The sequence below is a fragment of the Mus caroli genome, unplaced genomic scaffold (assembly GCF_978045245.1).
Source record: "Mus caroli unplaced genomic scaffold, Mus_caroli_1 scaffold_7, whole genome shotgun sequence".
NCBI classification, from domain to species: Eukaryota; Metazoa; Chordata; class Mammalia; order Rodentia; family Muridae; genus Mus; species Mus caroli.
In genome coordinates, this window is record NW_028227262.1 from 114510096 (window position 1) to 114534270 (window position 24175).

The 24175-nt window shown below is 36.3% G+C and overlaps 1 protein-coding gene across 8 annotated transcripts in view; it reads left to right on the plus strand.

Moving 5' to 3' along the window:
• Cnot4 (CCR4-NOT transcription complex subunit 4) overlaps positions 1–24175 on the plus strand; it is a 110949-nt gene that overhangs the window by 62151 nt on the left and 24623 nt on the right. For 4 of the 8 annotated variants that reach the window (XM_021164397.2, XM_021164399.3, XM_085840738.1 and 1 more), the window contains exons 4-10: positions 749–835; positions 1573–1674; positions 2332–2457; positions 6001–6134; positions 14477–14534; positions 17724–17973; positions 19218–19721. In XM_021164397.2, coding sequence (XP_021020056.1) covers positions 749–835; positions 1573–1674; positions 2332–2457; positions 6001–6134; positions 14477–14534; positions 17724–17973; positions 19218–19721 — 1261 coding nt within the window. The remainder of the gene's footprint in view (positions 1–748; positions 836–1572; positions 1675–2331; positions 2458–6000; positions 6135–14476; positions 14535–17723; positions 17974–19217; positions 19722–24175) is intronic. The other 4 variants (XM_021164398.3, XM_021164400.3, XM_085840739.1 and 1 more) reach the window with 1 other exon arrangement.

The following is a 24175-nucleotide window of genomic DNA, read 5'->3' on the forward strand; positions in this document are numbered from 1 at the left end:
AAATTCTGATCATATTAACCAAAACCAAGGTTATGTAAGTTTGTAAGAAAATCTAAAGAATACTGTAGTAATCAAATTTTGTTATAGCAGAGGTGAGAGAGATACGAGGGAAGTACACATTAAGAAGTAACTTAGGTAATTAGACGAAGAAATGTAAGTTTTCCAAATGTAACTTAGCAGTAAAGATTGCGGGGAACAACCTATGAGACAATTATAAAATAAAATTTACTGACATAGAAAATTATATACACAGTGATAAATTGTAAAGCATAGAAAGTTGAGGGGACACTGTTAACAGGTTTGGAATTTATAAACAGTGCCTTAGTATAATATGCAATAGATTTATGAGACATAAATGTCATTGCTTATGCCTGTTCTTTGTATTTCTGTCCTTAAATATAATTTTGATCATTACTACCTCATAAAAATCATCTCTTAGTGAAAATATAGTTGAATTCTATGAAGGTAGTATCCCATAGATTACTAACACAAATATTAGAACATAATAATGCAAAACTTCATAAGTCTTAGTTCCTATAGAGTGCTTCAAAAAGAATAACTCTTAGATTTAAAAAAAAAATCCTGTAATTTAGCTACATAAATGCTCTTAGGAGGTAGTTACATTAATCGGAAACTTTAAAAATTATCATTGTGTTTTTCATTTAAAAGGGATGGTGGTGTCCCCATTATAAGGCTAAAAATGATGAAAGCAGAGACAGTTTATGCCTTATTTCTTCTTCTTTTATAGGTTTTAAAACGACCAGAGTATTTTGGGAAGTTTGGTAAAATACATAAAGTTGTCATCAATAATAGCACATCCTATGCAGGCTCACAGGTAACGCATTACAGGGTCTTCTGCCTTTCCTGCCTAGGTCTGGGCTTGACATGGACTGTCAGAAGGAAAATTCGCTTTCTGCAGTCAGAAAGCTTGAGGGTCAAAGGAGTTAAACAGTATAGTAACCGCTCTTGGTGAATTTTTATGTTTATTTGATCCCTCAGGACTTACAGTGAATTACTTGACAGAATGAGAGGGAAATAGAAAAAAAAATTATCTCTTGGGATTAAAGGGTGTGTGGTGGGGAGTTAGTCTACTACCAGGCAACCTGATCATTAGATAATGATTAGTAATCAGAAAGAAGTTTTAGATATTAAAAACTTAATAGAGCAACTTTGTCATACTGGCATTAGTTAACAACTTGTCCAGATTGTATTTATTTTTTAGAGTATTTACTTTGATATGCAGCATGTTTAAAATTTAAAGTTTCACTTCTAAACTTTTTTGTAACTTTGATAAGCCAGTCAAGCTACTTTAAAAAAAAATAGGGAGGAAAGAAAAAAAAAAAGGGAAGATACTATTTTTAAGAAAAATTAGTGTTATAATCCACTTACAGCTTTTAATGAGCTAGAAAAAGAAACATCAAAAACTACTACTTCTAGTTTTTGCCACTATCATGAACAAGAGTAGTAGTAACGAAATGCCCTTAGAATTTTGTAGGCAGGTTGTAAAATACTTTTCTTTTTCAGTATTAATTTGAAACTAATAACAGTGTAATGGGATATGTTTTGCTTTAGGGTCCGAGTGCCAGTGCTTATGTAACGTATATCCGGTCAGAAGATGCTCTCAGAGCAATACAGTGTGTCAACAATGTGGTAGTAGATGGCAGGACACTAAAGGTAATACATTTCTCTTGATTTTTTTTTTTTTTTCCTATCTTTTAAGAGGAAGGGATAAGATTGGAAAGCAGAGAAGTATCTGGCATTTAAACAGTAACTTTGAAGACATATACTTTAAAGATTTGTCTTTTAGGTTTCCATACTAACCTGTAATACACAAATTATTTACTACTAACTTAGTAGGGTCCTATTTTATTTACTGGGAATACACATTATTTAGGAGATAATCCTTTAAAAATTTGGTTTTCATGTCTTTCTTATTTTATGAAAACACAACTGTTCTCATCAGAAAAAGATAATAGTTCTGACTTGGTTTGTGTTTGGGCAATTAATCCCAATCAAAGTAAATGAAGAGGGATGACAGAGTGAGAAAAAGGAATCCCTCTTCTTCTGTATTGAACAACTTAAATTTGGAACAGGTGCCTAGAGAAGATTTGAATTTGTAAAATCTGGAAACCGTATCTGCTTTCTTTAGATGTTCTAAGTAAACGTCTACAACATCTCCACTAGTAATAGTTCAGCTTCCTAGTGCTCTTAGTCATGTTTTATTCTGTGTCTCGTTTTAGGTGAAGTAAAAACATTAATCATGGAAATTCACATTGTGGTATCAATTCATATTTTGAGTCTTCTTTCTCCTGCTCTCTCTTCTTCCTACAGGCATCTTTAGGTACAACAAAGTACTGCAGTTATTTCTTAAAGAACATGCAGTGCCCAAAGCCTGACTGCATGTATCTTCATGAATTGGGAGATGAGGCAGCCAGCTTCACAAAAGAGGAAATGCAGGTAGTAAACACATTTGAATAACCAATTTAGTACAAAACGACGTTTCAAGTTAAAATTATGAAGACAAAGACAAAGATTGGGGTTTTGAAAACCCAATATTTCTTTAAAGTAGCATTTTTCCAGTGTATCTGTGGACATGGTTACAATAAAATGAGTCTGTGGTCAGCTAAGTTAGAAAACTACCCTAGTAAATTAGCAGATTCATTTGCTGCAATATGTTCCAGAGGCTTTACTGTGCTAGCATATATTCAAAAGGGAACTTAGCTGACCACAGGAAACCCTTCCAGGAGTCTACTTTTAGGAGAAGGTCAATAGTATGAGGGCCAAGGAATTAAAGTAATTTGTTGGGGTGTTTGTTTGTTTGTTTGTTTTTGATACAGGGTTTCCCTCTGTATCTTTGGCTGTCCTGGAAATCACTCTGTAGACCAGGCCATCTTGGAACTCACAGAGACCTTCCTGCCTCTGTTTCCTGAGTGCTGGGATTAAAGCCGCTATCGTGCCCAACTGTAGTTGTGTTGTTGTTGTTGTTGTTGTTGTTGCTGCTGCTGCTGTTGCTTTTGTTTGTTTTGGTTTACTTCTATTCTCTATAGAGTGTTCTAGAAAATAATAATCTGTCCAGTGATGCTGATATTATTTTCAAGCAGTGAGTCTCCTTTGAAAGTGTCCATAGAGTAGTCATTGTCCTGTAAAAGGTGACTTGAAGGCTTAATATCCTATCTTCTGTTTTACGTTTCCTCTTCTCCTGTCTCCTTTTAATTTGTAGTATAAACATGCTTTTACAAGTAAAAAGGTTGACCATACGGCATATTAAAATGAGGAGGATACCAAAGCACAATGCTGCGGTTCCCTTTTGTAGATGAGGACTTCAGATTGTTGCTGAATCTTTTGCTGGACTTTTGCAGAAATACTTCTCATTTAGAAGGTGGGGGGCATTCATTGCTACTTTTTATTCTAGGTCAATCTAGAAAATATATGAGCTCCTTTAAATGCAGATTGTAAACAGCATGAAGTTATGTCTCTTTTGACTTGGAGTTAGTGCAGATTAAGTCCCATTATAATAAACAGCTTGATGATTCTTGACAGTATTGTCTTTGAAATTCAAAAACAGTGTTAAAAATAATGGTACTCAAGAGGGAAGACAAAGTACATATTTTTCAGTTAGTACTTTAAAGTTTTGTTTTGTTTGTTTATGGGTGATTTTTTTTTTTCAAAATGAAATGTTTTCTGAGTATGTGTGTGTGGTGTGTTTTGGGTATATGAAGGTACATGTACCTGTGGAAACTAGAGGTACACACGGAGTATCTTTCTGGATGGCTCAGGGTCTGTTTGGTTGATCTGAGACTGGCTGCCCAAGAAGTCCCTAGTATCCTACTATTTTTTCCACTCTGTTTTGTTTACATACAGAGACCTGAACTCAGTTTCTTATGTTCGCACAGCAGCACTTTGCCCACTGAGTCAGCTCTCTACCTCCTGAGTTAACCTTGAATCTAGATAGCTTTTCAACCTGGATTTTAAGGAGCATGTACTTAACACCCACATGCTGTTACAGTGAACATTTGCCTAAGGATTTCTAAATCCAGATTGATCTCCATGTAAATTTGTCATTGAACAGTAGGAGAAAATGCATGTGGTGGGATGTTAACTGCCTGTATGAACTGCACCATAATCACTTATGAATCAGGCCAAGCCATAATAACTCCTGAAGTATTGATTACAGAAAGAGTTTTAAGGTGGTTCAAGGTTTAAAGATGAAAAATTTATCCCCCCAATCTTAAAACATTTTACGTGAGTTTAAAATTTATTCTGATAGTTTTTTTGCTGAAATATCTCTCAGCATGGACAGAAACTTTGAGTAAGCTGTGTCATAACAAATCACCAAACCCATCTTCCCTGTTACTATACAGCTCAAAACTGAATAGCTACCGTGCGTGGCAGAGGAAGAAGCAGTGCCCTGTGTGCTGTAAATGATGCAGTTGCTTGTGCTCACTTAGATGATTCTATCCTCCCTCATCACTTGATTTATTCTGTTGTATTTTTATTTTGCCACAAGATATACTTAAGTCACAGTTTTCAAATCATTAATATTCCCATAGTAAATGAAATGTCCTTTTATTTAAGACACACAAGCAATGGTAAACAGTCACTCAGAAGTGGTTTTATTGTTATTTACTTTTGTTTACAGCTTGCTTTTTCAGTGAATCTTTGCCTGATTTCTCCTGTACCATTTGTGACATTGTCTTCTGATAGGAAGATACCCCAACCTCACTGACAGGTGTTTTTTTTGTGTATGCATCGGGTACTAGCAAGTTTTCTGCAAAGGCCAGTCTCATAAAGTATCTTAAGATTCCTAGGCAGTTGTAGCCTCTGTCACTGTCTTCCACTATCCCTAATGTAACACTTTACTCTGGCATTGTAGCAAGATAGCCTGTGGACACACTGTATAAAGGAGTAACTAGAGTGTGCCCAGTGAAGCATTGTTTCTAAAACAAGAGACTGGCTGTAAACTGCTCAGTCCTGGTTTAGAGTTAAGACATGAATTTTTATTTTGTTGTTGGTAGGGAGAAAGTAGATAATAAAAACAAGTTAATGGCATTTTTACCTGGTGTCAAGATGAAGGAAAATATAAGAAAATTGTGGATTCATTATACTATTGATCTCTAAGTATAGCCATCTATTGATAAATTTCGTTTAATCATAGGTGGTCTAGTTTCCTTCTGCTTCCTCTGACAAACAGCATGACCAAAAGCAACTTATGGGAGGAAAGGAGGTTTTTTTTTTAGCCTAAAAGTTTTATTTTAGTTCATCTTTGAGGGAAGTCAGGGTAAGAACCCATGGAGTAATGCTACTTCCTTTCCTACTGACCTGCTTATACATAGCTAGTTTTCTTTTATAGCCTAGGAATAGTACTGTCCATAGTGGGCTGGGCCAGCCTCTCCTACACTGGTTAACAAGCAAGAAGCATGCCCAGAGGCCATTGTAATCTGGACAGCCCCTCAGCTGGCCTTTCCTTCCTAGGAGAGTTTAGGTTGTGTCAGGTTGACAGTTAAATCTAACTGGGGCATCAGAAAACTTAGAAACTGGAAGTAGTTTTAAATTTGTATTATATTTATTCATTTATGTGTATATGAGTGCACACATGTACACGTGGCATACCACATATGTGGCAGTGGGAGGATAGCTTGTAGGAGTTGGTTCTCTCCAACCATATGTTTTCCAGGGATCAGATTCAGGTTGTCAGGTTTGCCAACAAGAGCCTTTACCCACTGAGCTATCTCAAGGCCTTCTGATGTATTGATATGTGAAATTGTTCTTTTCATGGGATGCCGAAAGAATGTTTTGGCCTATGGAATATCTGTAGTTTACCTTGACTGCAATAACTTGTTTTTGTTGAAGTTTGGTAACATCATTCTCATGTTTCTTTTAACTCTGAAAAAACTAATATTCCGTTTATGGTACTTTTAATAATTCAGAAAGGAACCAAGTATTTAATACCAGATTTTTTTTTTTGAATCCTACTGCAGTTTTATTTTCTTCTTTCATTAGGCGGGTAAGCACCAAGAATATGAACAGAAGCTCCTCCAAGAATTATATAAATTAAATCCCAATTTTCTTCAGCTATCTACGGGTTCAGTTGATAAGAATAAGAACAAAGTGACACCATTACAAAGGTATGATACGTAAGTACTGATTAAATATTGATACTCAGATGTCCTTCCTGTTTGTCATTTTTTTTATTGTGTATGCTTTTTAGGCAAAATTATAACAAGATCTATCATTTATGCACTGTTCAATTATGTAGAAATGTCAGACCATAGTTTCTAAGTGGGATTTTTATTTGATTTTATTTTGAGATAGGGTCTTAAAGTAGCCCTCGTTTGGCCTGGAACTCACTGTATAGACCAGGCTGGCATTGAACCCAGAGAGAGCCTCCTTCCTCTGCCTTCTGAGTTCTGGGATTAAAGGCAAAAACCACAAGGCATGGCTAAGTTTGAGTCTCTCTTGCTCATTGCTCCCTGTTAACACTTCATTTTCTTTGATGCCTTCACTTTTGGCTCTTATATCTATACAGACTACTCTGAGCCCAGGACACCTTTCACGTTGAAAGGAAATCAGAGATCTGGGTGTATTCTAGCAGGCTAATTTGGGAGGGTTACAGGTTTGAGGTCACAGACTGGGCTTCATAGCAAGTTCTTGGCCTTCTCAGGTGTGTGAACCCTATGTTGGGTAGGGCAAAAGTAAACCAAGGAGACTTAGATACTGAACACTCTTGCCATCCAATTTAAGCTTTCTCCCTGACCTAATAGGAGAAAACATGTTATAAAAGAGGAAGTGGTAGTTTTCTAAAGTGTGTGTGTTTCTGTTACAGGTATGCATGGCTGTTTAGTCTAGGGAAGCAATGGTATTGTATCTGTGAGGAGAATATCAAATAGTCTTACCTGTGGCAAAAGTAACCTTCCTGTGTACTACGTCTAACATGGTTTTGGGTGGTAGATACTGGGATGAGTGTTAAAACAGATTTATAGTTTTTAGTGCAACGTCTCACGCTGATTTAGTGATCTTCCTTTCTTCAACTCTACTTTGGCACAGGTTGTCAGGAAATTATATAGCTAAATCATAATTTTGGGATTTTACTGTGTCCTAAATATTCTTTAAGTGATGTTTTAATGTTCCGCCTTAAATAGTAGAGTCTATAGTCTAGTAAGATAACCAGCTTTCAAATGTATCAATAAGAATTTCACAGATTATTGTTAGAATCTTTCGTCAAACATATTCTTATGCTTAGAATTTAAAAGCAGGTGCCTTTGCCTTTTGATGCTGAATATTAATTCAATATTTACAACTATTTAAATGTGAATGTTTACTTTTATACACTTAAACATAATGGATATATGTATATAGATATATAAGTAGAATTCAGCATAAAACATAAAGCTACTATATTTAACAGTGTGAGTTTTATTTACCTTGAAGTTAGGAATAGGAGCTAAATCCAACCATATTTTTTGGTTTGAACAAACTGACCGTCTCCTTTGATAATTTGTACTACTCTTTCTAGATGATGAACCATGTGCTATTGCTCATTACCTACAGCGTCTGGGAGGCTTAATAAGGAAATGAGATCGTTGTAGTAAACATTTCTGATATACTCAGCATTTCTATACTCAATCATCATTCTTATTAAAAATAGTTTTCTGTATGGTTGCATTGCTTAGAAATGATGGAATTCAAATGCTGAGACTAGAAAACAAGGAAGCCACACAGCTGTAATGCATAAGGATGGGTATTGGGGGCTTTCGTGTAGATTGGGACATTCTCTGTGCAACAACCGAAGAGTATAAAAGGAATGATGCCTGGCTGGGTTACTGTGCTTCAGACACTGAGTAGGCCTGGTGATAAGAGTCACAGTGTATCACAGTGTGGTAAGAGTCACTGTGATCAGGGCTTGACGTGGCTCACACAGTCCTTGTGGGAAAATGAAGATGTGAAGTTCAGGCTGAAACAAAGGGAAGGTGTAAATAAAATTTTAATGTGCTTCTTTTATCTTCATGCTCCTGTGTGGCAGATACTGTCGTTATTACTGCAGATAAGAAAACTAACTGAGTTAAGTGCTAACGAGTATTCCACACAAATGTACTGTAGAAACAAGATTCTAACCCAAATCCCTGTCATTTTAAAGACTAGACTCATCTCACTTTGCCTTCATTTAACAGGTTTAATTAAACTCTGCCAAAAATTTAAAGGAGAAATTGCTAGAAAAGAGTTTAATGTCAGTCACATTAGTTTTATTAGTGAGACCTTGTCATAACCAAATGTATTTTGACTGAAAATCTCTTGAGGTGTATTAAGAGTTGTAGCTTCCAAAGAATCGATCAGTGTTTTAAGCTTCCTTTGACCACAGATAGAGGGTGCCAGTATATTATCTAGTAAAGGGTTTGAAAGGAAAACTTTTACAGGGAATCTACCAGTTTTTATTCCTTGGAGAGGAAGTGTATATTATTACCATCACCACCACCAGAGTTACTGTTACCTTTTTGTGGTGCTTTGGAACAAATCCAGGGCCTTATGTGTGCTCGGAAAACACTTCACTACTGACCTTTTTCTTACTGAAAATTAGGTGTGCTCTCCTAGACAGGAGCCATCTGAATGCCTTACTAATAGATTATTAGAGTGGGAGGAATTAGTGCATTACTCCTGTTCTCTGAATTCCATGGCATTACTTGGTACTTCTAAAACTCAAGAAAAAAAAAGGCATAGTTTGTCAAAAATGTACAAGATGCTCTCAAGCAAAGCTTGTTAAAGTATAAAGAGGTATTGAGATACCTGTGAACTCTGAAATTGTATGCAAAAATTTACGTGTCCATTATTTTTCTATGGAGGCTTTGCTGTGCTGCCAGCAGAGGGCTAGAGGTAAGTGGTAGAGAGCAGGGACTCTCAGTGCGTGCACAGCAGCCACAAAAGTGGCCTGCATTTTATGGGTCTCCCGAAAGACTTTCTTTTATTACACACAAATGACTTACAATCTCCATTTTTATTTATGCATAAAACCCAGAATTATTTATTAATTAAATGGGTGACAGTCTGCTAAGCTTGGCTACTTGATATTAAAATTGGCCAATTGCTAGGGGTTTGGTTTTCTGTTTTGGATTCTGTCTTTTAGTTTCTGTCAGTGTCTGACCTGTTCTGACTTTTATGTAGTTACTACACATCTGCATAAATGGTGGCGACCCGCTAAGTGGCCTAGGGGATCGTAATTACCCGTCTTAAGTTCACTGGATTTATTTAGAAAGTTAGACGAAATTGTAGGTAATTGCTCCCATCTCCACTTCAAAGTAACTACTACCAGAGACTCAGTGGTAAAAGTGAAGCGGTTTATTATGATCTTGCAAGGTGGGACAAAAACTCAGTCAGGCTAATTAACCACTCCGATCCTCCTCCCCCTCTATCTCTACTTCCTCTCCTCTTCCTCTTGTTTTTTTGTTTTTTGTTTGTTTGTTCTGTTCTGTTTTTGGAGACAGGGTTTCAGACATGGTCTCTTCCCTGTAGTCCTGGCTGTCCTGGATCTCACTGTGTAGGGCAGACTGACCACCTGCCTCTGCCTCCCCAGTGCTTTTGCCACCACTTTCTGGCAAAATGATTATTCTTATGTCCCCAGTGCGAGTGCCTTCCCTTTCTTGATCATATGCTGGATATTCAGGGCGTGCCTTTATGCTGTCTGATTTTTATTACCCACTCCCTTCAGTGCGCATGCTTTGTCTTATGGCCTGCACTTTTCCATCCTGACATTAAACTTTAGGTTTTAGTGAAAGGTAGCTAAAGTCCTGACAAACAGGCACCTACTGTCTGGACAGGGAACCCCTGCTTATATATACCCTAATCCCATTTGAGGACTTTTATATTAAAAAATACCACTGTATTCTTGTTCCTCAATGAATAATGTAGGCATAAATTTTTTGCAACCTACTTTTAATAAACGTTCAACCTCTCCTCTTGCCCACCACCCAGCAGGGGCAGTGGAAGAGAAAAGTTACTAGGATACGGGGGAGGTGGACCTTTTTAAGTAATAGTTCCTTGGGTGTGAGCTCAAGCTTCTGGCGCAGCAGTTCTGTCCCATAGCAAACACCAAATACGACTCAGCAGCTGCAGACCAGTCCTCTCAGCAGGCAGACACCAGGCCTGAACCGGCAGCTGTAGTTCAATCCTGAAGAAACTGCAAGGCTCACTAACTGGCCCTAGGCAAGGCCGTGGAAGCCGCAAGCTGCCACAGGAACTCTGCAAGCAGTTCTTTGACGAGTTTCTCTCTAGAGAGTTTTCTCTCTGGTGTCACCACTAGTGGAGATCAACCATGCTATGTAAGGCAAACTATACATGCATGTCATAAGTGAAGAACAGCAGGCAGGACAAACCAAACCAATGCTCTCTTCTCATCTCCCACTGTCTGTAGGTTCATATTTGTACTCCATCATCCTGGGTCCTTTCACCTGTGTGCTCCAGCAAAACATCATTTAACATAACTGACTTACCAAACAAACTAGAAGTTTCTACTTGAGAGTAAAGAGAGGAATGGTTGAAGATAGGGCACTGAGGGACTGGGGAAATGGCTCAGCAGATACTTGTTACAAAATCATGAAGAGCAGTTCAAGTATTAGGCACAGCTGTAACCTCAGTGCTGGGGCTTGGGGAGGAGATACTTGATTACTAGTAAACAGGTCTGCATTTTATGCAAAAATAAAGATAGAGACTGTAAATCTCTTGTCCACACTAGAAGAGAAATGTCTTTCCTCCACACCAGCCTCGCTTCTGATTCATTAAGAGAGGTGCAGAGTGATGAAATAGGTGATAAGCAGGTCACACGAGTTCCTTCTTTGGGTGCATGTGGGAGCATACACAGAAGTGTATACACCACACATAAATACAGAAATAACAAGTTGTTTTTTTTTTTTTTTTAAAGATAAGGTTCTTCAAGTCCTTATTTTCTAGAAGAGAAGGTACATAAAAAAAAAGTGTATAAGTCAACTTAAATACATCTTTTTGAAAGTTAAACTTCATTACAAAGATACAAGATTAAAATAAATAAAGGCTTACCGGCTGTGTAGGAAGGCTTGTTGCATCTTTCAATGTCTTTCAAGTTCAGTATTAAGAATAATTTTTAGGCCGGGTGGTGGTGGCGCACGCCTTTAATCCCAGCACTTGGGAGGCAGAGGCAGGCAGATTTCTGAGTTCAAGGCCATCCTGGTCTACAGAGTGCCAGGACAGCCAGGGCTCCACAGAGAAACCCTGTCTTGAACCCCCCCCCCCAAAAAAAAAAGAATAATTCTTAGCCAGGCGAAGTGGCACACACCTATAATCCCAGCATTTGGGAGGCAGACTGGTGGGTCTTTGTGAGTTCAAGACCAGCTTGGAAAGCCAAGATTATGTAAGAGAGACATCCTGTCTGAAAGAAGCGAAAGGAAAGGAAAGGAAAGGGGGAAAAGGGGAAAAAGGGGAAAAAAGGGGGAAGGGGAAAGGAAAAAGGGAAAGGAAAGGAAAGGAAAGGAAAGGAAAGGAAAGGAAAAAATAATTATTTGTGTCTGCCTGTTGTTATTAAGGCATTTATTTTCATTTTATGTTAAGTAGCTCTAGAGATTATGAGAAAACCAATTAAAGCATTTGCCCAGCTATAAACACTCCAGGTTTGCTGAGGTATTTATTTTCTTGCATGTAAAGAGCTAATTGTGCCACTTAAAAGTTGGCCATATTTTAATAGCATAGTAGGTTAAATATTGATATGTATTGAAGCTTATACAAGATTAAAATGTATTCTATAATGCAAGTTTTGCATGTCATTAATTTTAAATATATTATTTGTGGTATCAAACATTTAAATGTCTCCCAAGTTTTTTTTTAAGACTTTGGTAAACATGAAAAAATGATTTTATCTAACTAAATTTATCTGAAAAAGAAAATATATTCATTTAGTAACAGTATATGTACATTTGTATATACAGCAACATGCCATTGAAATTTGGACTTGCTCATTTTTTGGCATTTTTATTTATTTAAATTTATGTTCAGAGTGTAACTAAAATAAACTATGACTGTTTTGAATTACAAGCAAGGGTACGAGACCTTCAGTTTTTTTCTCTCCCATTTTCAGTCCCCTTTGTGAATTTTTCTTTGGTCCTCCTACTGTATGATTGTCTTATGTTAAAAAAAAATTTTTTTTTTAAGCCTCCATGGAACTATTTTTTGGTTGGTTGACATTGTCACTAAGGAAGAAAGTTATGTGAAAATCTAAGCATTGACTTTTGGGACATGTTAGGAGAGGACTATTTTAAGATTGCAGCAGAAGCCAGTTATGTGACTTACACTGCTTGTCTACAGATAGTTTTGAGTTTTGGGTTCTGTATCTTTAAAATAAAATACTGAAATTTGACTTTGACTCCTTACAGTTGTAAAATCTAGTAACATGAGAGACTTGGTAGATTTGATCCTTTTTCACTGCGTCCCCTTTCTCTGTTCCCTCTGTTGTTGGATCATCGGTGACCAGGCACCCTAGTTTGCCTTCTGATGCTTGGATCAACACTGAGAGTAGAATTTTGTAGCTTGAGGAAAGGATTTACTTCATCTGTCATGACCACAGAAAAATGCTGTTCATAGCTTACTTAGCTTGTTATTTTATACAACCTGAGACCATCCACCCAGGAGTGGTACCATCTACAATGGGCTGGGCCCTTCCACATCATTAATCAAAAAAAAAAAAAAATACTCTACAGGCCAGTCTGGTGGAGGCGGCTTCTCAGCTGAGATTCCTCTTCTTAATGACCATGGCTTGTGTCATATTGACAGGAAGCTGACTAGCATGCCAGGTGTTTGAATTTAAACTAATAGGGCCAGAATCTCTATAGATAATGATGGGATATGCTCTATGCTCTGAATAGAGTAGACACACACTTATATATTTAGCTTTTGAAGAGGACCTCAGCACTTGATTTCTTCAACTTAAATTTCAAATGAACTTTGGATTATTTTAAAGATATTTATTCTTGGAAAGAAATGTTAGCAAAACCTTTTATGAAAATGTGTTTATAAAGTTTATCTATAGGGGCTTATACATACTTTTCTGGAAATTATATTTATTTGTATGTGTTTGTACATATGAATATACATATTGTAGAGAGAACTGACTTCAGCAAGTTGTCATTTGTCATCCATGTGCTTGCATACACACACATACACACACACAAATAAATGTTAAAAAATGTTAAATATTGCTTATTTCCAGGAGGTCTCTTCCTCTGGCCTCTGTCTTCCTTTATTATTTCAAACCATATTTTTGTTTGTTTGTTTGAACTAATTCATTCCCTATTATATGAAGTCATTTGACCTATGCTATTCCTACCTTTAATACTCTCTTTTCTTCCAATTCTCCTCTTAGTGTATAAACTTTTTAAACATTTTGTATAAACAATTTGATAACTGGCCTAGTAGACCATCTAGCAGAGTCCAGTGTATCTAGCAGCATCTCTGAAGAAGATCCACTTGGGATTCAGATTGGATACTTGCCCTTAAGTTTGCTTAGAGCAGTTAATTGTGGTTCTTGTCTGTAAAGTGACTATGCAGGGAATAAAGTAATTTTAAAGCTCTGTAATCTTAATTTGCTTCCTTATTTCTTTGGACACATCTGGGTAATACTTTCGTTTGTGGTCTGAACTAAGTGGAATTAGTTATGAAAATTATGTCGTTAGATTAGTGTTATAGTAGGGATTTTTATTTTGTCTTTGAATGAGACACATTAAATGGACTTTAATTTACAATTTCTGTCTTAACCATTGTACTATATTTTCTCTATATGAAGATAAATGTTAGTATTTGGTCAGAAAAAAATGTTTTTATTAAAGTATATATTGTTTATTTTGCTTGTGTATGTGTAATATGCACCCTCGAATTCTGTTCTAGAGACAGGATTAGTAAACATAGAAATACTAAAAGAAATGTGTGGATTCTAAAAGCCTATAGAGAGAGCATTTCCATACTTTTCTATCCTCTGTCAGACAGAAAAATACATTAATTACTGCCTCAAAAACTATAATGGATGTTTTTATTGCATGCACAAAACTAAATGATAGATGAAGATTTACTACTAATTGGAGTAGTGTCTGGTGTAGTCTTTGCAGTACTGGAGATGGGACCCAGGCCTTTTCACACACTAAGCAAGTGCTGTCCTATCAAGCTTTATGCCCAGCCTACCATCAGATCAGTTTTAAACAGCTCTCCTGTCCTTTCTCCTCCCCGTGAGTCATTTATTTCAGCCGTAGTTTTGGGAACTATAATTAGAATATGAGTTTCTCATGGAGTAGAGAAGGTTGAGACTTTCCCTTCTATTTTTGAACCCTTCATATCTTACATAAGATCTTGCATTATAGTATCTCAAAAACATGAAGATAACAAAGTGTTTATTTTTACTTTGGGGAGGTTTTTGTTTTTACATTATTCTAGAATGATTTACTCTTCCTTTTACTTAGTTTGTTTTCTTTTGCAGCCCCATTGACAAACCTTCAGATTCTCTCAGTATAGGGAATGGTGATAATTCCCAACAGGTAAGATTTTGATAAGTCTTCTCATGAAAGTTTGATAAGTCTTTTCATGTATCTGCTATACCCTAAAAGCAAAGTGCTCTATGCAAGCAAATTTTCCAAATTGAAACATTCTTTAAATACTGATTCAGTTTAAAAACACCTTGATGGAGTGCTTTGTTAAATGTATTATAGTTAGCTTCTTTTCTGTATACAATGTATAGTGTATAAGTTAAGATAGTCCCTTATATTTTTTTTCTTTTTTTAGAATTATTTATTTTACGTACTTGAGTACATTGTAGCTGTCTTCAGACACACCAGAAAAAGGCATCAGATCCCATTACAGATGGCTATAAGCCAGCATGTGGTTGCTGGGAATTGAACTCAGGACCTCTGGACGAGCTGTCAGTGCTCTTAAGTGCTGAGCCACTTCTCCAGCCTCCAAATCAGAATTGCATTGATAACCACAGGGTGGTACGCAGTATCATACTGCACCGGTATCTGTCATGTTGAGTTCCAAGTTGTTCTGGTCCCATAAAGGGGTTCCAGCTACCTTGCCTTCTGGGTTCTTGCTTTAGAGTTATTTTGTGGATATATTCACAACCAACAACTCTCAAGTGGAGTTCAGGTGACAGCTTGTGGGATTCAGATCTCCTCCCACCTGAGTCTGGGGAATCAAATTCAGGATGGAAGGCAAATATTTTTACCTGCTGAAGCATCTTTCTGGCCATCCACCTTAATTTTTTAGTTTATTTTTTACAGTGGGGTCACTGGACCTGGAGCTTACGATGGCTAGCCTAGCTAGCCAGCCAGCTAAGCCCTTGGTGTTCAGCATGTCTTGTCCTCCCCAGCACTGGGTTATGGACCTGTGCCTCCACACATGTGAGCACTGAAGACTCAGGTTCTCATGTGTAGTAGACCCTTTATCTACAGAGTCATCTTTTTATATTGGTAACAAAAATATTTTTCTAATCTCTTGTATAAAGAACGGCCAATTTCCTACAGTGTAGGTGAAACGAATAGAACTAAAATATAACATTTTTCTAAACTGTTTACTCACAAATTCTATAAAATAACTATGTGGAGGCTCAGGATCATTCTACCATTAGTTCCAGAGGATCCAATACTCTCTTGACCTCTGTGAACACCAGACACACATGTGGTGCATATACCTACACACATGAAATAATATAAATCTTAAAAGAAAATTTTTTTGGTTAAATAAAACAAGTTAAAAGTAGTTACAAAGATGTAACAGTGTTGGTATATTTCTCTCTCTCTCTCTGTGTCTCTGTCTCTCTCTGTCTCTCTCTCTCTCTGTGTCTCTGTCTCTCTCTGTCTCTCTCTTCAATGGTCTTATTTACCAGCTGGCTTTGTATTTGCTATGTATTGACGCTGGCTTCGAGATCCTGAATCTCTTGCTTCCGCCTCCCAAGGGCTGGGCTTACATACTTGTATAACCATGCCCAACAGGTTTTTTTCAGCCAAAGTGTTATATTTTCAGATATATCTAAGGACACACAATATTTGGTACCCATCATCATATTTTGGTCACATCATATTTTGATCACATCATATTTTGATACCAGATTTAGAAATTTCTTTTTTAGAAAATACTTAAGCTCTTCAGCAGTTAGAAACTTTTTTTTTTTTGAAATATAATATACCTATTTCTGTTGCTATCACCAAGTTGTATCTTAATGCATTATACTTCTCACAGATAAAAGTAAGGCTCATAAGGCCTCAGTTTTTACCCCAGGTGCTCACATAAAAGCTGAGTACAGCTGCATATGTCTATAAACCTACCATTAATAGGCTAGGGACAGGAGGATTCAGCAAAGTTGCCTAGATGATCTCCAGGTTTAGTAAGAGACCTTGTCTCAGAAACTAAAATGGAGCATGTGTAGGAAGGTGCCCAGTATACATTTCTGGCCTTTTATGACCTTAGACACGTCTGAGAACTCATATGAACACATACAAATACACCAAAAAAACAAAATAAAACACGAAGAAACTTATAAACTTTGAACTGAAATGTTTTTGCTGTGGCAAAAATGATTTTGTTGTTGTTTTGGGTTTTTTGTTTGTTTGTTTTTGGTGTGGTGCTGGGAATTGAGCCTAAGTGTTTTATGTATATTAGGCAAGTGTGCAATTATATTCTGAACACAATGACAAGAATTTAAATATCTTTTTTCTCTTGACTTTCTATTAATACTATTGAGTTGATTAAAACAGCATATGTTGGAGTTAACCTAAAATCATGTTTCATGTATTCCTCTGTGAATGTTGGTGACATTAAATACATTTTCAGTAATCGTAGCGATGCTTTTTGTTTTCCCAAGACAGTTTGTATAACTAGTGCACAGATAGAGGAGGAGCGGTAGGTATATTATTGCCCCTCAGAATGCACAGACATAGGTACCTCAGAATCACATACAAATTTGTCCTTATTATAAGCACAGAGTTTCCTTTTTTGATTTTTGTTTGTTTGGTTAATTGTTGTTTTTGTTTTTGATGCTGGGAATTGAATGTAGGGTGTTATTCATACTCCCAGCCTTCAGATTTTTTTTTTTTTTTTTTTTTTTTTTTTGGTTTTTCGAGACAGGGTTTCTCTGTATAGCCCTGGCTGTCCTGGAACTCACTTTGTAGACCAGGCTGGCCTCGAACTCAGAAATCCGCCTGCCTCTGCCTCCCGAGTGCTGGGATTAAAGGCGTGCGCCACCACGCAGAATTATTTTTTAATGATTGTTTGAGAAAACCTTGATTAGATATTCCTTTATTTTTGTTAAAAACTCAAATACTTAGAATCATCTAATTTGCAGAAAATGATAGACGTTGGAGTCAGTCAGCCTTACTATCCTTTGTCTTTGCCCCTAAGGGTTTCCTCTTGAGCACTCGCTCTATAATGAGATCCTAGACGGCAAGAATTGGGAGGCAGGGTTGGGGAGTTGGGAATGACTAGAAATACAATTGTAAAAGACTATGAGACCAGCTTCATCTTTGCAGATACACATTTCTTAAGTACATGTGTAAGTTAATGAACTGTTTGCTTTTCTGAAATTCCATACTTTGATTTAAGAAGTCAGTTGTTCTCGTTTGAAGACCACTATTTAAAACCATTTGTTTGCAAATGTTTTAAATTGTGGGTTATTAAGATATAAACTTATATCAAATTCTTCCTTTTTTTTCTTTTTTTTTTTTTTTTTAATTTAGATATCTAACAGTGATACGCCTTCACCACCACCTGGTTTATCAAAATCCAACCCTGTCATCCCCATCAGTTCATCCAATCACAGTGCGAGGTCTCCTTTTGAAGGGGCAGTAACAGAGTCACAGTCATTATTCTCAGACAATTTTCGCCACCCCAACCCTATACCAAGTGGGCTTCCTCCTTTTCCCAGCTCTCCACAGACACCCAGTGATTGGCCTACAGCTCCAGAACCACAGAGCCTCTTCACATCAGGTATGCAACAGCAATGCTTAGTGTTAGTAATCAGACTCTTAGAAATTGACAGACTTATGGGATATGTTTTAGTTGATATACTTCTATCTTCTTATCTCTCAGCTCCCTTAAAAAAAAACAGGAATTAGATAGTATGCAAGTTGTTGTGTTGCCTAGAAATTACTGTGTTAGAAAACAGATTTCTCTAGAAATCATTTGTCATGGTTTCTCAAATAAAATCTCACTGCTCTGGCTGGGCTTGGTGGCACATGCCTGTAATCTCAGGAGAGGCAGGCAGATCTAGCTTCTTCTGCAAAGGGAATGCCAGGACAGCCAGGGGTCTACAGAGAAACCCTATCTCAAAGAAAAATCCAAAAGAAAAAAAAACAAAAAACAAAAAGATTATTGATCTTAGAGAAACTGAGGACTTTTTACATAATCAAATTTAAGATCTTCTCCCTAATTGACAAATAAGGAATTTCTTTAGTAGTAAAAACTAAATTTTGCTCCATTTATTAAAATTATTTTTACCATGGTTTATATTTGTATAAAAGTTATGATTTTACCTTTTGGAAATTTTATTTTAACTAATATCCAAGGCACAATGTCAGCCACATTCAGGAACTTTGGTATCTTTTTACTACATCACATTCAGATGAAACTAGACTGAGGAAAGATGTGAGAATGGTTTACATTCTCTTCCTTGAAGAGGCGTGACTTTCCATCTTTGTCTTGCTGGTTTCAGAGGTGTCAGCCAATCTTGGTGTTGAGTGAATGGCCAAGCAGAGCATTTGGGATTAGAAAGCAGCAAGCACACCACTTCTCTTTTTACTCACTTACATTTTCTTATTAGTCTGAAAGATGGCATGAATTCATATCTTCAGTAGCACTGTGACATAGACAATTAAAAACATATAATCAAGTTTTTAGTTAATTTGTCTTAGTATATAATGAGAATGGACCTTACTAGCTTTTAGACTATATTACTTTATTGACATGCTGGTTTTGACTATGAATGGTTGGATGTGATCTGGGTAGCGGGGGTGAGGAGGTTTCTTTCTCATCAGGACAATCAATCTATATCATTCATGTTTTGAACTTAATTTACCAGTGAAATGCTACTAGAAATTTATGAGGTCCTCTGGAACTAATGATCTTACATAATTTTTGCATGTTTGTTTTTCTGTTGTAAAGTAGCCTGTTTAACATACATTGTATAGATAGACTATTTATTTTGTATTTATCACTATTTTTCTTCCCAACAGAAACAATCCCAGTATCATCATCTACAGACTGGCAAGCAGCATTCGGCTTTGGTTCTTCTAAACAACCAGAGGATGACTTGGGGTTTGATCCCTTTGATGTCACTCGAAAAGCCTTAGCAGACCTGATTGAGAAGGAACTATCCGTCCAAGATCAACCTTCCCTTTCTCCCACATCTCTTCAGAACTCCTCCTCACACACTACAACCGCCAAAGGTCCAGGTCCAGGCTCTGGATTCCTGCATTCTGCTGCACCTACAAATGCCAACTCTCTTAATAGTACCTTTTCAGTCTTGCCACAGAGGTTCCCTCAATTTCAGCAGCACCGAGCAGTTTATAATTCGTTCGGTTTTCCAGGCCAGGCAGCCCGCTATCCTTGGATGGCCTTTCCACGCAATAGCATCATGCACTTGAACCACACAGCAAACCCCACCTCAAATAGTAATTTCTTGGACTTGAATCTCCCGCCACAGCACAACACAGGTCTGGGAGGGATCCCCATAGCAGGTAGGTTCATTTAAACCCTCTGAGAATATGTGTATCATTCTTGTCTTCAGGGTGCTGGGTGGCTAGGGAAGAGCTACTGGGTAACAAGACTACGCTATAGTCTTAGAAATTTCTATGAAAAACCTTATATCTTTAACCTAAATTTTTTTTTTGATAGAATGAATGCCTTGTAATATGGAGCTTTATAAGGATGGTGGAGTATTATACCTACTTATTGTTTGGAAGCATTTTATTTAATAGGATGGTTACCAAACATTCAGATAATATGTAAACACAAAAAAGGAAAAGAAAAATACGGGCTCGGAAATTATGGTATTATAAAGGCCAACACCATAATAAAAATAGCTTGTGTTATCTTCTAAAAATAAAATGGTTAAAATTTTTTTAGTCAAAATTAATGAGAGCATGAGGGATAAAGCCACTCTAACTGCTATAGCGATGATTTATTTTGACTGATACATACATGCACACATCAAAACTTGCCATATGTATATATAACTTAATATTTGAGAACTTCAATTATCAATGTTTTATAAGCCTATTATATGTCACAGACATACTTTCTGTGGAAAATTGTTTAGGAGAGATTGTACCCTGTTCGTTGGATATGTTTTTATTTCTGGGAATAATAAATCAAGATAAATAAGGTAATGCAGGTATAATGCCAGATCACTTCTGGTTGTGTGTTGCTATCTTGAAGGTTTCAGAGTTTTAGCGTGTTTAGATCGTACATAACATTTTTAAATGAAGTTTTGGGAAAGAGTCATTCTGGTTAACTGTCTTCGTTTAATTTGGGCTTTAGAGATGCTGTGATAAAGCTTCTTCCCTCCTGGTTCCCTTCAAGTAGAACAGAATAGTTCTCAGCCCGTTGTGCACTTACACAATAGTTTGGTTTTCTTCCTCTGTCGTGGCCTTCAAATTAAAATGTGTCATGGCATAGTATTATTATAGTAATATACTCTTAACAGTAAGGTGTTCATACTCTTGTTTACAGCAAGTTTGATAAGTAGACTTAGAGAGAACCATCAGAAATCATTGGCTATATTCCCTTAGAGCCAGCAACATTTCATGTTTTAGACAAGTAGATAGATCTTAGTTTGTTGTTATGGATATAGTGAATTTTAGCAGTTGAAATATACTGGAGATCACCTGCTATAGTAATTTGCACATTTGGTGGGTTCAAGGTACTTGCTTATTGAATTATGAGGTCTTAGGGAGTGACTATGTCTTAGGGAGCCCAGGGTAGCTGCTTTCAGTCCATTCCTTTTGTCGGCCACTAAGGTTTTCTTTTCTCCCTGCTTTTTCCTTTGCTTCCATTCAACATAGCACACTAGAATGCAATTTTGTTTGCATTTGCTTTGTTTTTAATAATTTAGAAAGGAGACATTTCAATCTTTAGTGATGTGCTTTTTAGCTGGTCTTAATATTAAAAGTTAAAAGCTCCCTCTTAAATAAAGTAATGAGCCAATTATGGTTAACATTTCAGTTCCATTTTGCCCTAACTATAAACTAGGTTATATGAGGAATACAAAAATGCAGATGCTATTTCAGGTAGTTGTTAGTACACTTGAAGACTTCAAATGAAAGTCTTATGCAAAAGTGGCGAGCTTTATGTGTGGTTCTGAAATTGGAGAAACAGTGTAGTTAATCATTGTTGGGGAGAAGTTTTTTGAAGAAGTAGGAATTGTTCTGTAATGTGGTATCTTGAGTTTGGGTTAGCAGCAAAAGAGAACGGTCTTTTATGCTGATGGAAACTTCCTGAATAAAGGCATAGAGGTAGATACTGTGTGCCATCACAGTAAGCAGAGGGTTTTCTATAACAAGAGGTGCTGTTTAAATTGTAGGGATGATATGGAGAAGATGAGGAGCTCTGGTAGAGAAGACAGTGGGTACTTGATGCTGGACTTTTGATTGAGCCATACTTACTTGGTATCCTTGTTTGACTTACTGTATGTCTGTCTTTACTAGGGTGTCTGTTCTTCCAGTTTCTGAGCCATTTGTTTTTTAGCACCCAAGAACATTCCAGAAGTTTTACACAGTAGATATTTTTGAATATTAGTAATGAGATGTGTCTGATTTGTTAAGTGTAGGCCTTTTTGTGATAGTCTTCAACTGAAATAGACACTTAATTTTTAAATGTAGCATTAAATTATAATTCTGTCCTTTGTTTTTTCCTCCCTTTGACTATATTCAATCACAGAGCATTGAAAACTTTTTTTCAGAGATGCTAAAAAACGAAGGTTAATTCACCAACTTTAATTCTGAGCCATTATTGTATTCGGTATGGGGTGGGAAAAGTTATTCTAGATTTTCAATTTTTGGCTATGATTCTTGCTTGGTATTTATAACTAAACTTGTTAATAGATTATTTTTAAAGTACTGAAGACTAGAGAAACTTAGTTTTAATTTACAAAACTATTTAAAGTTGTTAAGAGTTACACTAGAATCCTATTAGAGCTAGTTAATATTTGACAGATGTCTCAGAAAGTAAATGTACTAATATAATAAGCCTTAGAATAGTTACATAATTATAACTAGATGATTTAGGATTTTCAGTAACTATTATAAATGACAAAAGAAAAAATCTGAAAAACTGTATATATTTATAATGCATAAATATCTGTCTCTCTCAAGCTCAGATGTATTTGAATTGGATGACTGGAAGGAACTCAAATCATCTATGCACCCTCTAAGTCTTTATCCTGGTGCCCTGTTCAACAGAGCTATTTATTAATGCTTCAGTAATGGAGACTACACGCTATGGGGCCTCCTAAAATATACTTCCTTCAGACTAAGTCTATCCTAGAAAAGAAAGGTCTACATACTTGCTTTTCTGTATAGAGCAAAATAGGGTCCTGACCTGTAGGAGCAAATCAGAGGTGCAGCCATTATGTCATGCAGATACCACATCTGTTTACTATATATTTGTATTTGAGTTTTTATTTTTGATTTGTTTCAGTTGGTTATAAAAGCACTGACATATGTGAACCCTATCATGGCAGAACAGTTGCCAGAGATATAACAGAAAGCCAGCTTCCATTCCTTTGTCTCACTGAAAATAGTTTGAGGTTTTAAGTTGGTTATTGCCTTCAGCATTTAAGTATTTTAGCAGCATTATCTGTGCTTGTGTATCTGGTTTGCTAAGTTGAGAAGATTTTTGAACTATTCCTGGTCAGGAGTTTTGATTAGTCAGTAGGTAGAAAGGATTCATTTAGATTGTTTTACTATTGAAACCATGTGCCTTTGTTCTAAAAAATGACTTGCTTTGTCTAGTTCCTTCATTTTAGCAATGTCAAAGCAAACCTAAATAATTTAAGGTGCATGTTCAGTCAGTAAGCTAGGGTCACAGCCCAGATCTCAAAATCAGTAATGGAAGTGGTTTTTGCCTTGCTACACTGATGCTCTCCTTCACAATTGAAGACCACAGTATGTGCTTCAACTTGGCTTTCTCCCAGTAGTAATTGACTTTTGCTCTCACATACTTGCAAATCTTTTTTTTTAAAACCAGTAGTATTTCTTCATGAGACAAATTGGCCCAGCTTAGGCATATGACCTGTAATAAAAGAATACAAAGAAAATAGATTGATACTTATTAACTTGAAAATCAGTCTCTTGCTTAGGTCCTTATTAGTATCAATGTTCTCACCAAGTAATGAAGTTTCAATTTGCTTTGGCATAGGCTCCTTGCTATGTACTCTGAGGGTTTAAGAGCGAGTGTTAATTGAAATAACCTGTTCTATAGATTGAAAGACTTTCTGCAGTTTGTCAGTTATGCTGTCTTTCCAAATGTAATTTTGCAGATTTATTTTTCAAAGAATTCTTTGCTAAAATGTTTTTTATTACATAATGCTGAAAATTATTCGGAAAACAAACATTAGTAAGTGTAAGTCTGTAAGCAGTGTTGTTTAAGATATTGTTCAAAAATATATGAAATTGTTTAGGCTTTAGATTTTTCATGTTTTTGTTAATTCAGATTTTACTTATCAGGGCATTTTTCTTTCAATTTTTTGTTTTTATAGTAACTTCATGTGAGTTTTGTATCATGCGTAAAGTAAGTTCCTTGTAGTGAAATAATTACCAGTTAGGAAAACTAATCTCATTCATGTCTAGTTTTCTGACTAGAAGTAGTCATCTTACTTTTCAGTCAATTGGATCATTGTACTGTTAATATTTTACTATTTCCTAATTACTTCAAATATACATAGTAAATTTCATATGCTACATATTAATTTAATTCATTAATATAGTATTTCATTTCTCCTCATATGACTAATGTCTTTGAAATATGGACTTATAATTTCCTCTTTTAAAATCATTTTTTTCTCCTACAAGTCAAGTCTTAATTTTTTTTTCCCCAAACAAATGCTTACTGCTAAGGAATATCTATATAAGGGGTCCAATTGGCTTGGAAAAGAATGGCTTTCCTGGTCTTTCTTTTTTCTTTTTCTTTCTTT